Below are 16443 nucleotides of genomic sequence, written 5' to 3'. Positions count from 1 at the left end.
ATGGAGGTGCTGTCTGTTGGAAGAGATCCAAACAAGACACCACAGCAGATTCTACAACAGAGGCTGAGTACATTGCGGCCGCGGAAGCAGCTAAGGAAGCAGTTTGGATCAAGAAGTTCGTAACTGAACTTGGTGTGGTTCCAACCATTGTTGATCCGGTCACTTTGTACTGTGATAACAATGGAGCTATAGCTCAAGCCAAGGAACCTAGGTCTCATCAGCGATCCAAACATGTGCTTAGGAGATTTCACTTGATTAGAGAAATCGTTGCTAGGAATGATGTAAAGATAGAGAGAGTCTCCACAGAGGATAACATAGCTGATCCTCTTACTAAAGTTCTTCCTCAAAAGAAGCATGATAGTCATGTATTATCTTATGGGATGAAAAACATGGATAATGTGTTTTAGTGCAAGTGGGAGATTGTTGGAATGTATGCCCTAAAACAATGTATTTGGTTTTATCTTATACATTCCTTATTATATGTTTTGTATTTTAATAACTTCTTATTTATCTGTTAAATATTAGATACAACTGATAAAGTCCTTATAATATTACTAATGTGATGATAGTCACAAGAGTTGGTGACTATGAGATATCATTCGCATTTATAGTAATATTATTAAAATTCCCTAGTTTTTGTACTAATGAAATAGGACATCTTTAGTACGGTAAAACTAGTACACAGTTAGCCTCTAATTAATGTAATTAGTGATTGTTCTCATCAACTATGGTATGAAGATACTTGGGCTAATGTGTAGATGATTTGAAAAGTACAAATGCATTGGAGTGATCCGTTTAGAGATCCCGTTAGGATATCTATCTAGTGCCAATGGTGTATCTCTAGTGAAAAATTGTGTAAGTGATCCTACGACTTGAGATCACCATAGAATCTTGAGTGAGAAACACTACATTTTGACTCTAATTACTTGTTACTCTTTGAGAGTACCTTAAAGTATAGAAGTTGGATGTAGTGTGAAGCACGTAAAGAAAAATGGGTGATCAAGATAGGATTTACCACTCTGATAGAAGGAGTCGATATCCGGATGGCCACTAGTGAGAAATTAACCCTAAAGTCAACTATTAGGTAAATTGAAGAATGTCTTCAATTTAACCAAATTAAGGGTAAATTTCGGGAACTAGAAAATTTAATTAGTCATCAGGGAATTGGCACTTATTCCTTATTCCTGACTAATTGGATATCTTGGGTAAAAGGATAATAATTACACGGTAATTTTTCACGGAAAGGTTAGGTCAAATTCCCTTGACTAATTCCGAATAATTGGGCAATCGCGATGTGTTGCTAGACACCGCTCGTGATTTATAATTATGGATTAATTATTTATGATAAGCTATGATAAAATAAAGTCGTTTATTTTATCTAATTATTAAACCATAATTATTACCAATGCATTCGGGACCTATTGGGTCACACGCAATAGAGATTTAATCCTGGATTGAAACTATGTAAATTATCAGGGTTTAATTTTAAAGGAAAATTAATCCCAGGCCTTTTTGAGCAGATAAGAGTAAATGGTTATCTCTTATCTATCAGATAATGATAGATAGAGTCTTATGTGATTAGAAGTCTCATGGTTTTGATTTTGAATCATAAAAGAAGACTTATCATTCTATATCAGAAGACATCTCTCTAATCATAGCTCTCTCGATTTTTCTCCCAAATATACGAAAAGAAAACAAGGTTTTGTGATTGTCACACACAAAAAGAGAGAAACATATACGATTGAAAAGTGGAGAAAGGCTAGCACCTTTTTCTCTTCAATACATAGTTCGTGAGACGATCCAGGGTTGCTCTAGCGTGGATATCAGTAGAGGCAGGACGATTGGACTGCTCAAGGGCTGACCATCCTCAAACAACGCTGCAGGGAGACGCCGCTTGGATTAAGGTAATCCTAAAACCCTACTTCTAGTACATCATACGTAAAATCTAGGGTGATTCCTGGATGGTTTTAGGGAAAAATTTTTATTTTTCCGCTGCGTAGTGTCCCTAAAACCTAACAGTACTCAAATAAGCTAACACCATCTTTCACAATTGACATGGCAACTAGATGAAGGAAATGAAACTGAACTTCATAAGTTTTGGACCTACACCTCTCAGCAGAAGACCTGTAGGCTTCAGATCAAGTTCAAAAAACCTTTTCAATACACCTTGTCCCCATTTGCTGGTTTTTTTGAAAGAAGGCACTTGCTGCTAGAACATTCAACTTCACTCTGTCTCATGCATCTTCTGTTAAATAAAGTCACAACAAATCCTCCCAAATTTCCCAAGCAACTCTGGTACCATGAGAATATGTGTCAAGAATGTCAACAATATCAATACTAGCAGTTTCCTTGATCTTCTGGAACTTGTATAGTTAATAACCACGGACATCATCACACGGGCAGAGCCAGCAGAAGTTTCAAAACTTCAGTAAAACTCAATGAATGGAATGTTGAAATAAGATATTATCATTTTCAGCAAAGAAGTTCATCTAATCACAATGAGTACACAGAGATGAAAACAGAAAAGGCAAACTGTTTACACAATGAAACTATCCAGGATTAACTAGATTCACCAAAAGGACATGGGTTGTAGCTTGTAGATTTTTCCTCAAGCTTACCTAAGACCATTATGGCATTCTAGCAAGTTGTGATTGGTAACCAAAACACACAGAACAAATGCAGGCCTTGAAAAATTATTAGCAATCATCTAAGTGAAACACTGAACCTGTGACGGCCCCACTTCTCCCTAGGGCGTACCCCAGGGTTCGATGGGTCGTCTACCCAACTCTCGCCGGGACTCACTCACTCATAAAATTAGAAAATAGATTCACGCCAAAAGAAAATTCTGTTTAAACGATTACATCTTCAAAAGTTGCACAACCTAGTACATCGAGTCTTGCATACCACGAGTACCAGAAACTAAACCCTAGAAAAACTGATAACTACAACCATCACGACAACTATATATATCTTACTTGTCAACTTATAACAAGTACAAGTTCAACTCGTCTATAATCAAAACACTAAACCCCTTCTCGAGCGATCCCCGCGTCAACCCCGTGCTAAGGAAAACAAATAGAATGGGGTAAACTATATGCTTAGTGAGTAATTAGGGAAAAAATGTAAAGTCACATAATTAAACAAGTAAATCAGGATATTTCACATCAATGACAAAAAGTAACATCACAATGGTAGGATACGGGTGACTCCAAAACCAGTTCAATTCCCCGAGCTTTAACGCCTGTTGACACTCCGTCAACCAAAGTACTCATGGTCTGTAGACTCCAATTAAACTTTCCCGTTCACCTTATCAACCCCCACTGGCCAGTCAACAGCACACAGCAGCTCGAGCGAAAAAAAAAATAACTTAGCTTTCGTCAAAACTTTAACAAGGAACTAAATCCCAAGTTTAGCATGGAACTATCTTCGATCAAGCCCCACCTGGCTCGAATAGTTCGTCTAACCCTTGGAACCGGATTGGAACCAAGCCCTAAGATATCCGATCTCTCAATAGATGGTATCTCTCGACAAAGTACACAACAAAGTACTTACCCCAAACAGCACACAGTAAATGGGATTTAATTCAAGTCATGTAATCACCCCCATAAGCACACAGCAAGAGGGTGATACCCAAGTCATGTAATCACCCTCCTCAGCACACAGCAAGAGGGTGATACTCAACATAAGGCATGTATTCCCACATAGAAAATCAAAACAAATGATGGGCTTAGGTCAAGTGCGATAAAGTACACCCTCGCCTAAGTACCCATTTAACATATACAAGGTACTTCAACAATTCCACATCAATAAACAACCCAATTACTCACTTGATAAAACTTGGCACGAAAACGATGCAATTCACTGAACTTGACCATCACCGTCAAAAGCCTCACAATCTGTATTGACAGATTATATGCACACATAAGTGAAACGGCCATACAATAGCAGTTTATAACTTAAACAATCGAATACGGTTGAAGACGGTCAAAAATAATAAAAAACGGTCAAAAATAACGTTAAGGCCAAAAGAATGTCGAAATTGTCCAATACGGCCGGAATGGTAACAAAATAACAAAAGTAGACCTAAACGGTCCAAAACGGCAAAAATGGTTGAGAAATGCACGTGCGCGTGCATGAAAATGAAAATGATACAAAACGGGTTACACGATTTTGCCCATAACTGGAGCTGTGGTTATCAAATCAAAATGTACTAGATGGTGTCTCGAATCTTAGACAAAAGGTTACAATTTCCATGAAGATACCTCAACCCATTTTTCAGTGTATCCAAGTTAAACTTGCAAGATACAGAACTAGAACTCCAAAGGCTAGTTTATCTTTCTCGTGAAAATTTGGCGGCATGCCCCTTGTGTTTACCCATTTCCAGCCATTTATGGCTTCAACATTTTCCTCAAATAGTCCCAAAGTCACACATAAAATAACCTCATTTCAATAACCGTTCAATAGGCTCAACGTCATACAAATACAAAATTAAACTAGGTACATGTCCGGAAATGAAATGTAAGGCATAAATTAAAAGACAGATTTGCCATCACTTAGCGTAACGAGCACAACCGAAGCTACGCTTATCGGAGTAGGGTGAAATTTATACCGTTTCGAAACTAAGACAGAGTGCTACAACTTTGATGAAGGCTACTCAGTCCAGTTTGTAGTGTATCTGGGTCAAAAGTCCGGATTACAGAACCAAAATCCCACATTCGGGCTAGTTAACCGCATTATACGTAAACGATAATAACTCAGGCTACCGAAGTCCGATTGAGGTGTTTTCTATTGCATTGGAAAGCTGAAACATAGGGCTAAAACTTTCATGTTTTGACTAAAAGCTAGTTCAATACATATCAAGGTGAACAAACGCAACAAACTTAGTGTACTATCAAAGCTGTTCACTGATTTTACACCTAGGGCAGTCAGGGTATTTTCGTCTTTTCACAGGCTACGTTGCTCTGATTGAGATGAAATTTTGTAGGCAATCATAAAATATCATTCTCTATAACTTTCATGTTTTGTGCTAAGCCTAATTAGGCTTCTAACATGATGAAATAGAATCGGACAGAACTGAAGCTAAATTTTCCAGAAATCTGGAATTTTTGTTATTTCAAGCTATAATTCTCATTTCTACCTTGAAACTACCACTACTATCACCTTTACAAGATCATATACCATATACATACATCATACCACACCTAACTCACAAGAAATCCTAATTCAAAAGTCATCCATCTAATCATTAAAATCACTTGAAATAAGCGTCACAAACATAATACTAACATTAATACCCAACTTAATCATGATTAATGGAGAAAGAATGGTTGATCAGCCATTATATCTCAAGACAAGAGTTTGCTAGGATGATCCTTCACCTCTCCTTGAAATTCTTGGTTCCTTAAGCTTCCCAAACTTCCAACTAGTGATTAATTGATTTAATTTTTCTTGGTTGCACTCAAGAGGTTGGATTCAAGGTAGAAGATTGAACTTTCTTCACTCTCTTGCTCCTCCTAGCTCTCGGCCAAAACAGGAAGAAAAATGAGGAAAGATGAACTCAAATGGAAGATAAGAATGTGAGACTTGGCTTGGTCAAGAAACCATAGGTGGTTGACACTTGTCACCACCAAAGCCTTCCAAGTTTCTCTTTCTTTTCCTTGTATTTTGGGCCACATATTTCGATCATATGGCTGAGAATGAGGGGGGATATTTTGCAAAAATATCAAGGGTATGTGATGGTAAGGAAGTGGTGAGTTCAATCAGTAGTGATCAATACCTGTCGGTTTGAGCCGATTTTTCTTAAATCGCGTATACTAGGATTTTTACCTTCTAATTACTAACTTATTATTTTCACTTCTAATCACACACTTAATATTATTAAAACTCACTTTTAATCCCCAAATTTGATCCACACTTCGTACTGGATAGTCGCACTACGGAAAAAAACATGAAAACCCTAATTCACTCTAACTTGAAAACGGACAACGAAAACCCTTACTTCTATATTCATTTACACTTATTGTGATGTGATTGGGTAGTAGGGTTATTATAAAATCTTAAGTTCCAAATAAAAGGGAATTTTTAAAAAAACGGGGACTTTTACAAAGGGAATTTTTACAATTCCATAAATTGAATTTAGGATTTCAGTTAAAATATGAGAAATTTGAGAAAACGGTCAATCACAAGTGAAACTAGGGTTTTGATTAGACGTTTGGGGTTTCTAATCTTTTTAAAATAAAATAAGGTTTTAAATCAAATCCAAAGAAATAACTTTAGTTTCTTCTTTAAAACAAAATATTATTTTTAAAATAAAAATAAACTAAAGAAACCGTAATATCCTCTTTGAGACTAAACAAAAGATGATCCTAAAAGTTGGGGTATCACAGAACCAAACATCGAGGCAACTTAATTAGTTTAATCAAACACTAACCAATTCATAAGTATGTTTGGTAACTGAGCAATCTTAGAATTAAAACATGAATGAGGCAAAAAAAAAAATTTAAAAAGTAATAAACAGACTTAACAATGACCTAAGAACTAGATCAATTCATGTGAAAAGGGTGAACTTATGTGGAACATCATAGTTAATTCCATTTTGGCCACACTCTTCATAAGTCTTTCAGTGCACCAAAATAGAAATTCCGTTTGAAGAAACTTGAATAGACTAATATTTTATTTCACAATTAAAATGCAAGCTAGACGAACAAGGTGAAACGAAAACGTCGCACCTTTTTGTTTTCAAAAGAATAGGAAGGGCAACGCAGGAAGGGGGTATGGTTTGGGGGAAGAATTGAGCTCGCATGGGCCATATCCAATTAGACAAACATTAAAAAGGTGCAGGGAGGGCTTTTTGTTCAACTTCCACAGATCCAACTACCACATCTTGTTCCTCAATGCCAGTCATTTTCAAAAGAATATCACAAATTAATCATTCAAGACTCTGGTTTCTTCAGTGGTATGACCTTGACGCAGCACAAACACTTGGTAGTCGCAAAGAATTGATGGGATATGATATCTACACAGTTGATAATGCATTCCAAGCAGGTTGTAGACTTGAAAAGAGCCTGCGACAGACACTAATTAAGAGGTTCAATACTCAAGGCAGGGAGGTAGTTCCTAAAAGATTTGCTGCAAATGGCAAGCCATATAAATCAGCAGCAACTCAAGTAACTTCCAAGCCTGCAGAGACAAAAACTAAGGCTTCCAATCGATGAACAAAACAAGAACAAAGATGGATGTTTCAAATATGGTTTGAAGGGACACATGGCATGGGAGTGCCCGAACAAGAGAAACTTGCTCATTGACGCTGCAACTTGGAATAGGATGAGAAAGTATGCTCAAGGAGATGAAAATCTGAGTAGTAATTCTAGGAATCACTCCTAGGAGTCTCATCCTATTCCAAGCATATGAAAATCTGAGTAGTAATTCTAGGAATCACTCCTAGGAGTCTCATCCCATTCCAAACATATTTTCTCATCCTATTCCAAGTTGCTATTTTAAATTCGGCTGAAATTCAATATCTGGCCTTTTCTACCAAGCTATTGTGCCTACCAAGTGTTTGTGCTGCGTCAGACCTGAAGAATCTTCCTAATTAATCCAAGCAAGCAACTTTAGTTCTACAAGAATTTCTGTCGAGAACGTAAATGGTCCTATATTAGCAATGCCTATGTATGTCAAGATTAGAAGTTATCTCATAATACCAATATCTTTTATTGAGTACCCAGGTAACTTCAAGAAGGGATTAGTGACGAATAATTAAAAAAAAAAATACTCAAAGTACAGACTCAGGTACAAGTAACATGGGATCCAAGTACAGACTCAGGTGGGTTAAACAACAACCAATGTAACAGAAAAACAAGCCAGAGACAGATGACTGGTATTACATCCAAAGTAGAGATCCAGATAGATCTTTTCATCCATTAGATTATTATCATGCATCTAGAGGCATATACATTGAGTTTAAAATTAAAAGTCTTCTTAATCTGAGAAAGAAAACATTTTGTCCACCAACATCCATCTTAGAAAATTCTGATGGAAAACATCACAATAGCTGAAGCAAATTAGCTTATGGTTGACTGTCAAGTCTCACCTGCCCAGTGCTGCAACAAAAGATCAACGATGGGTCATTCACTTGTATTACCCAATAGTCTAATTAAACAACATTAATGCCAAGCCTAAGTTCTTCAAGACACAGTGCATGGCTTAGCAGTCTTTCACCATGTTGCTTGTCAAAATTTCTGAAAAAGGTGAATACACTAATAGGCTAATGGCTCAAAAATTTGAATAAGATGCTAAATTAACCAGCTAAGAGAAAAGGAAAATAAAAGGTCGAATTGGCTGCCATTTATTGTAACACTGGGATATTGCATTTAAATAATATAGCTCATTAGCTCAATCTGTCACGCAATTGGAAGACCTGTAGAGCTGGGAACTTTCCACAACTTTGATGAACTTAAAAGCTAATATAAAACCAAGCATCATAACAAGTAAACAATAAGAACATTTCACAATATATATCATTCTTGGCCAGGTCATATGAGGGCTGGGACAGAGCAAAATTTGTGTGATTAACATCAGGCTAAATGGTTGACTTGCCCTCTAGCTGAGCAAGTCACGATGCTGGACCATCCTTGTTCACAACTTATTCAAATCTGCAAAGTCACCTACTAGCATCACAGAATTTATGGGTTTCGAAATTTGATCCTCTATAGCTTTTTTCAGCTAAAATTACAAAGAAGGTAGGGTTTCACAATTTAAATAAATTAAAAAAGATATAGCAAGAATTTCAAGCAATAAGTAAATGTTACAACTTTAAGGAAAGAACTGCAGCCAGGGGTTTCAAATCAACTTCAAAATATCCCTTTGGTACAACCTGTCGTTCACTGCCTGTCATTTTGGGATAGAGAACTTATGCAGCAACCTAAGGAGTTCTCGTTCTAAATCTGGCTTGTTCTGTGAAAATACCTGACAATATCTTCCCACTTATCCAACTGAGCAACTCTTATGCCACTATAATTGCGTCAAAAACCTCGACAACATCATACTTTGCAGTTCTCTAAATTTTCTAGATTACACACCTGCCTAGTAATACCCCAGTCAAGGTACAGCCCATATCTCCCACTTTCTAGGACGTACTGTGAGAGGACTACAATTTTCTTTCTAGAAAACTCGCTGAGACAACAAGATGCTGACTAAATTTGTTTTTTATATGTGGGTGTGTGTTTGTTTTTTGTGTGTGTGTGTGTGTGTGTGTTCAAAAGATGAATGAAAGACTTTCATTGCTGCTTTGTCGTTAAGCCAAGCAACTCTCAACTTTACTAAAAAGTAATTTACCAGATGAAAGGAATATAGCAAAAGAATGTACTATAAAACTCAGGCAACATAAAGAAAAATGTAAAAGAGTTTAATGAAGTGATCTTAAGGAACCAGACCTTTACAAATACCAGGTCCCTCGTTCATACTAGCACAAGTAGCATGAAAGATAAAGCATAACCTATAGAGACCAGAATGCTTAACACAATCAGAAGAACATAGAATTGCAAGAAACAGAGCACACTGCTTAATATAATCACAAGAAAGAAGATTGCAATCATTCATAAAAGATGCAGACTATCATGGTACTTAACAACTCTGGAAAGTAGAACAATTACCACTTGATCACAATACAGTTAGTACATTCTTATCAACATTTTTCATTGAGCCAATTTGCAGATATCTTCATACTCAATGGCCTTAATCACCCTGCCATCATAAATCCCCTTCTCAATCTGCACCTTAGCACAGAACTTATCTGTATCAACAGCTAGCAGCCTAGCATATGACCCACGATAAGCCCCATTAACTATTCTCACAAGTCCTCCAATTTGTGGAATCACAGTCTCAAGCTCTTCTTGATCAATTCTCAAGACATGCTTACTCTCTAGCATCTCAATTTCCCCAACATACTTATCAATCACTTTCCGCACTATGCCTTTCTGCTTATAGTACCCCTTTTCTTCCAGTGCCCTGCTCATTATCTTCACAATAATCCCCTCACACAACCAATAATCCTTCCTATTACTCCTCTCCTTCGCCTTCTCTTCTTCCCTCATCAACTCATCCAACACTGAGCTTCCCATCTTTCCACTGCCCTTATTCCCCTTGTCGCCTATACTCTCATTCTCCACATCATCAAAAACAACCCTAGAACTCTCCTCCTTCAAATTACTTTTTGACAATGATCCCAAACTTAACTTAATTTTCTCGTCCTCCGATTTCTCAAACAACCTTTTCTCCTGAACTTCCTGTTCATTCCCATTCCTGTTCTCATTCCCAGTTGACATCAGCTGCTCGGCACGCTCAATCTGCTTCTTAATCTCCCTCTCCTGCTTCTCCTCCTCTGCTAAATCCGCCCTAATCCTCTTATTCTTCATCTTCTCCTTAAACAAGGTCTCCGAATCACGATCAATATAAGTAATAAACCACCCTTTCGGAGTTTCCTCAACTTTACACTTGCCAGTCCTCCCCAAATACTTAACAAACTCCGTCAAAGTCGCCCACTGAGTTGAATTCATATGAATATGGTGGCGATCGGCGATGTACTCGTTATATACCACGGTAGCGGCGATGCGACTAAAGCGGTGACTACGCTTCATATGTTCGAGAAACGCTTGTTCGAACTCTTCGGAATAGCCATCGATGATTCGATTAGGGTTTTGGCCGAAAACCTGCATCTGTCGCTGGTGTGATTCGCTCATGCAGTGGCACTTGAAGCCATTCTCATCCCGACATTGCTTTTGGCACATCTGACAATACCATCGGAGTTTTTGTAAGCCTTTCGCTTTGATTCTATTCGCTATTGCCTTTGGCGTCAGGAACTCGTTCTTTCCCATGGCAGCGGCTCAAGAATTGATTTCAGTAGGATTGTTTTGACCCCTCTAGTCTGTAGATGGCCGGCCTATAAATATCTTTTTCCTGCAAATCAAATTTACAAAATATAACCAAGAATTAGTGATCCAAATCCATATCCAATTCACCAAATTGAACATGTTTAATTTGAACATCCTTAATTTGCTTCCAAAGATTGTTAAGCAATTTTTGGAAGACTTTGTAATACCTACTAAGCTATACTTAGATTGATATGTATTCAGCTGCAATACATAAAGATAAGAGAAAACAAACAAGTAAAAGTCAGTTTAATACATTCTCGCTGCATTACATAATTTGATGGCATCTTTAGCTGCCTGGTTAGTCAACCTTTGAGCTGGCTTAGCATTCTATTTCCGTCCTACCTCAGTTAAGCCAAAAGAGAAAAAGAAGAACAAGAATGCAAAAAAAAAAAAAGAAAGTGATAAGTGGATGCTAAATGTCAATCTAGAACACAGATTTCAACTTTCAAGCAGCATAACTGGTGGTCTTTAACTTCAACGTCTAAAATCTAATTAGTGTCTATTACTCTTGCCAATTTTTTTTTTTTTTAAAAAAGTAGTTATCCAGTTTCTGCAATTCCAACTAAAAAGTATAGACTAAAAGTAGCCATCCTGATTTCTGCATAACTCAGGAAGCAACAATGGAGTTACCAAAAGAGGTGCATCCCAAATTTTTCAGTAATTTTGACATTTCCAACACATAGAAAGCAACAATGGAAACCCATTAATTCAAATAAAAGAATTAAAGAAAAAGTGCCCAATAAAGCTCGTGCACCACGTGTTTTGCTTGTCATTTACACTTTTCCCTCTCTTCTTATACATCAATGAATCTGTAGATCAAAACTAGATAGCATTTACCCATCAATGCAATTCTTTCTTTTAAAGGACGCATTTATATAGCACAAGCAAATTACAGGTTCTTGTTTTTGCCTCCTAATGAACTAGAGTGAGTTGTCAGAAATTGCTTTACATGTGTGATGAATAAAATGAACTTCAAAATATAAACAAGTCCCTTCTCATGCATTGTTAGCTCTGAATTTAGATACACGGTTCAGTTGACACAAATATCACCTTCCAATTAATTACTGAACCAGAATAAGAAAAGAGAATAAGTGCCAAATTCAGTTTTGACATAAACAGAAAACAGAAAAGGAAGTGCCAACCAAACCAACTTCAGCAACTATCGGTTCTAGAAACAAATTCCCCCAGCCTAACAACTTTCACAAGCCTACTAAAATTCACGAAATCATAGGCTAGAAGAGATGCTACATGCTGATGTGAATAACTACAGAAGTACACACTAGTAACCTTTAATTATTTAACAAGCATCAACAAAGTCAATGAGTGCGAGTTCTGCACTTTCCAACTCCACCATTCGAATTCTGCTGGATTTGGTAATTGCTCTAACTTAGTCTCTTGGGATTCGATCCGAGCTCTCTTATTGAATTGCTCATTCAACGAGCATTCTCATGCTATTCCCCCCTTATTTTCTCTATTTAATCCATTAAAAAATCCATATCTCCTGTCAAGAATTTGGGCATTGCCGATTCACTGAAAATGTGTAATCATACATAAGGAACTTAGGGTTCACTTACTAGGTTGAGGGCTTGCTTTGAAGGTTCGGCGTTTGATTAAGGGTCCGGTGTTCTGCAGCTTCTGCTTGAGGGCTTGCTTTGAGGAGCACCAGCAAATCAGAAATGGGTTGAGATTCTCATAATAATTCCAAGACAATCATATATTTGTAGCACGAAGTGGTGAAAATTGAAGAGAAATTTGGAATTTTTGTGGTGAAAATTGAAGAGAAGAAGAGGAGATATTCGGCTGAAGAGTGAACTGTGAGTGTTAAGACTGAAGACAAAGAGATTTGGACAGTGAAAGATTGAGGGTCCGTTTGGTTGGACGGAAAATATTTCCTAGAGAAGACATTTTCTTGGAAAATCACTTCCTTCTCCATAATTTTCCAATGTTTGGTTATTTAGTTAAAATATTTTCCAAATTCCTTTTTTCATGATTTCGGTGTTTGGTTTGTCAGTAAAAATATTTTTTGACTTCCTTTTTTAGTGTTTATTGACATGTTGCAAATGTTTTTCTATTCTCAAAACATTCGTCTCATTACAAGTTATTTTTAGTTTCTATCCATTATAATCATATAGCAAGGTATTTGAAGGATGAACCAAAAGAATAATGTGATAGCCCATCTAATGGTCAAGAGCCAATCGCACACAATCAGTGCGCGTGCGCACACACAAACACATACGCACACAATCGCACACAAATTCAATAATGGTCAAGAGCCAATCAAATGTCAAATTTGAAAATTACCACCAGTACACAAATTCATAAATACACATGTACGAGTAGGCAAGGCAAGTGTAGTGGGTGTGGGAAGGGGGTCGGAGCGTTGGACTTTGAATTGATATTGATATTGGAATGAGGCCAAAACCAATAAAACCAATGAGAAAGCAAGAAGCTACCGGTAGTCCAGTACATAGAGCTCTAAACGAGCCGAATCAAACCGAGTATCTCATATTTGAGCTCTACTCGTTAAGCAATTCAAACAAAGTTCGTGTTCGTTCGTTAACTTTCGATCTCCAAACCTATATTCATGTTCGGCTCGTTAAGCAAAGTTCATGTTCCAGTTCAAGTTCATGTTTGGTTAAACGAGTTGTTCACGAACATGCTTGAAAAACTCGAATTCAAATTATTTTAAGTCTTAATTATGCCATACAAATCATTAATCATCCTAAAAAATAATTAAAGCACTAAGTGACTAACAATTATTTTAATATTCATTAACTACATAACCAACATTAACACAAAAACAACAAATAAAACAAAGTAATTTGTCCTCCAAATATAAAAGTCCAGCCATAAAATTAACCCTTAAATTTGTCAAATGACAATTATGTCCATGTTTGCAAACGTTTGTCAAAACTCGGGAACATACTTGTGTTCGCTCGATTATTAATCGAACAAAAAAATTTGTTCAAACTCGGTTCGTTTAAGGTTTCGAACAAGCCTTTCACGAACAGGAACGAGAGGAACAGCTCAATTCGTTTAACAGCTCTACCAATACGGGAGGAACTAGAAATAATTAAAGCTTTTGGTAAATGAAAACCAAGTGGGGTGGTTAGGGTTTGGAGGACAAACATAAAAGAGAGAGGACTTTGTGGCTGCAAGTTCAAGAGTAACTACTCCTTATTTGGTCACAGCCCACACAATAAAACAGGCAAAATATCATTCACATGTAGCATACCAAGTGAAGCAACAGTAGAAAATTAAAGTAGACACCTCCGTATCTTGCTTTTTCTAAAGAAAGCATCTACTATATTCTTTCATTTTCTCTCTCTCTCTCTCTCTCTCTCTCTCTCTCTCTCTCTCTCTCTCTTACGTGATAGAGATCCCTAATTTGCTGACATCTCCCTTGGACGAATTGCATTGGTACCAAATTAATCAGCACTCTTTAGGACCACTAGTAACAAGCAGTAGGTTTGCAAAATTTAATGTGATACATATACATGTACTTTATATAGTTAAAAAAAATAGCTCGTGTCCTTGGTTACATGGACCTTACTCATCCTCCCCAGTAATGTCCCTGTTGGATGAACCAAAAGAATAATGTGACAGCCCATCTAATTCTAGCAATCTAGAACTCATTTTCTGTACACAAAAGATGTAAGATTTTGTCAAGCAAAAACTGGTTTAGACCTATATAACAACATGTAGCATGTAGAGTTCTTTTGAAGTTTTAATTACAGCAGGCCTTTGCATCAGAGCAACTATCTATGAAGATAAATCCATTTGGGCATGAAAGCCCCGTGGATAGAAATTAGAACCTGGCTCTTTCCCAGTTTTCCACAATGTGAAAAAACATCTGAAAGCCAGTGTTTCCTGATGTCACTGGAATATCAAGTGCTCTCTCTCTCATTGTTTATCCTGGTCTAAAAGTTCTAGATATTATTTTAAATGTCTAAACAATGTGCCTTTAGATTTACATGCTTCTAAAATTAGGGACATAACCTCAGCTAAATGTGTACAAGTATTACTCCTTAGAAAAACAAAAACTTTTAACTTTAAAATGCCAATATAAGGTTTTTTCTTGATATTCTAGAAGTTGGAACTTGGCACTTGGAAATAAAGTCAAGTGATGAAGCAAGCAGGATTCATGTGATAAATGATAAGATTAAATGATTTAGGACAGATAGAGATATCATCAGAAACAGGGAAAGGTGCTGCAACATTTCCAAATCATCTAGACATTTTGGAGAACTACGAAGCCTAGCCTTGACAGTGAATGAAGACTTTGAAATTTGCCAACCAACAAGAACTCCATCAATATATTCTTTGCTCGAGAAAAAGACCAAAGGAATTCATGAGTCTATCTGAAATTAAACACTGATAAGTACTACTACAAATAAAAGATTTGTGCAGCCCTTATAGAAGCTAGCATTGCTTAACAACCCAAGATATACCCAGCAAGTACCTTTTTCTGTTTTGGTGATTTTGTCCCCAGTTCCCCATGATGTATATGGACTATGTCTTGTGTAAGTCCGGTTTTACTTCTGGCCGCATCTTCTTTATTGAAGTACTTAATTCTGGTTTCTTGTATTTGCCAAGACGACAAACCTGAGTGATCATTTTACGACAGAGTCGTCATTGACATTGGGTGATTCGCTTGCTGCTATGTCAAAACATTCATTGATTTGGGAATATATCCAAAGCCTTCTGTGTTTCCACGGCTATATGCCCTTTTCAATCAAGCAGCTATGGCAAGAATCAGCCCGTGGCTTCACAAACTCAATGAATTCACTAAAACTTTTACAAATGGTCTCACCAGAATGTAAGGAAAACACTACCCTACCCTACCTGGATTCTGAGCAAGTTAAGAGGGCCGAGACAAAAGTGCCAAGATTAATAATCAGATTCCAAGAATCATACAACCCCCAAAACTCAGCAGTCAAATTAATTCATTAGCATCAATCAAATCAAATGTAACCCTAATCAGGTAAGAACAAACTAAAACAAAAGCAACCCACAAAAATTCATTCAAATCCAACTTCAAGAATCTACACCAGTAATTCTAGACAATTTTTCAAAGGGAGGAAAAAAACTAATAAGAGACCATCATACCTCTGGAAATACTTAAGGAGTCTTCACCCTTGTTGGAGATGCTGTTGCAGTAACGGGTATGAGATGTCGCTGGAGATGGTTTGCTGAAGAAGGGATTGGTTTGCCGATGAGATGTCGCTGGAGATCGTCTTTTATCGCTGCCGAAGAAGGGATTGGTCTTTTATCTATTATGTTTTCGGTTGAAGGCTTACGAAAGGAAAATAACTTCACAATGATAAAGGTTTTTGATTTTTGGATACCCCATTCTTTCAAATAATATTTTGCTTCCATCATAAATATATTTTTCAACTCATTTTTTTATATTTTTAATTACTTTTTTATCACATATACGTTATATCATAAAAATTATTATAGTAATTATTTCAAATAACATTCTATCCAAACATAATTTTCCTTCTTTTGGTGT

The 16443-nt window shown here is 36.8% G+C and overlaps 1 protein-coding gene across 7 annotated transcripts; it reads right to left on the bottom strand.

Annotated features, from left to right (window-relative positions):
* Nucleotides 1–2154: 2154 nt before the first annotated feature.
* On the bottom strand, nucleotides 2155–16243 carry LOC113694223 (KIN17-like protein). 7 transcript variants are annotated; one of them, XM_072053396.1, is made up of 4 exons: nucleotides 16038–16243; nucleotides 15391–15533; nucleotides 12503–12578; nucleotides 9537–10953 (listed from the first exon to the last, which is right to left on the bottom strand). In XM_072053396.1, the coding sequence occupies exon 4, from the start codon at nucleotides 10869–10871 to the stop codon at nucleotides 9693–9695; it is 1179 nt and encodes a 392-aa protein (XP_071909497.1). In that variant the 5' UTR covers nucleotides 10872–10953; nucleotides 12503–12578; nucleotides 15391–15533; nucleotides 16038–16243; the 3' UTR covers nucleotides 9537–9692. The 7 variants fall into 7 exon arrangements, with proteins under 7 accessions (XP_027068898.2, XP_027068900.2, XP_027068901.2 ...); XM_027213097.2 differs by lacking the exons at nucleotides 12503–12578; nucleotides 15391–15533 and adding an exon at nucleotides 2155–2363 and having other exon boundaries at nucleotides 9651–10953; XM_027213099.2 differs by lacking the exons at nucleotides 12503–12578; nucleotides 15391–15533 and adding an exon at nucleotides 2155–2292 and having other exon boundaries at nucleotides 9651–10953.
* Nucleotides 16244–16443: the final 200 nt, after the last annotated feature.

Source organism: Coffea arabica, chromosome 6c (assembly GCF_036785885.1).
Source record: "Coffea arabica cultivar ET-39 chromosome 6c, Coffea Arabica ET-39 HiFi, whole genome shotgun sequence".
Classification (NCBI taxonomy): Eukaryota; Viridiplantae; Streptophyta; class Magnoliopsida; order Gentianales; family Rubiaceae; genus Coffea; species Coffea arabica.
The sequence above is the reverse complement of the archived record's forward strand: the minus strand, read 5'-3'. Positions and strand labels throughout refer to the sequence as shown.

Coding starts and splice junctions, on each gene's coding strand:
- LOC113694223 (XM_027213097.2), bottom strand. CDS start 10,871: ATGGGAAAGAACGAGTTCCTGACGCCAAAGGCAATAGCGAATAGAATC.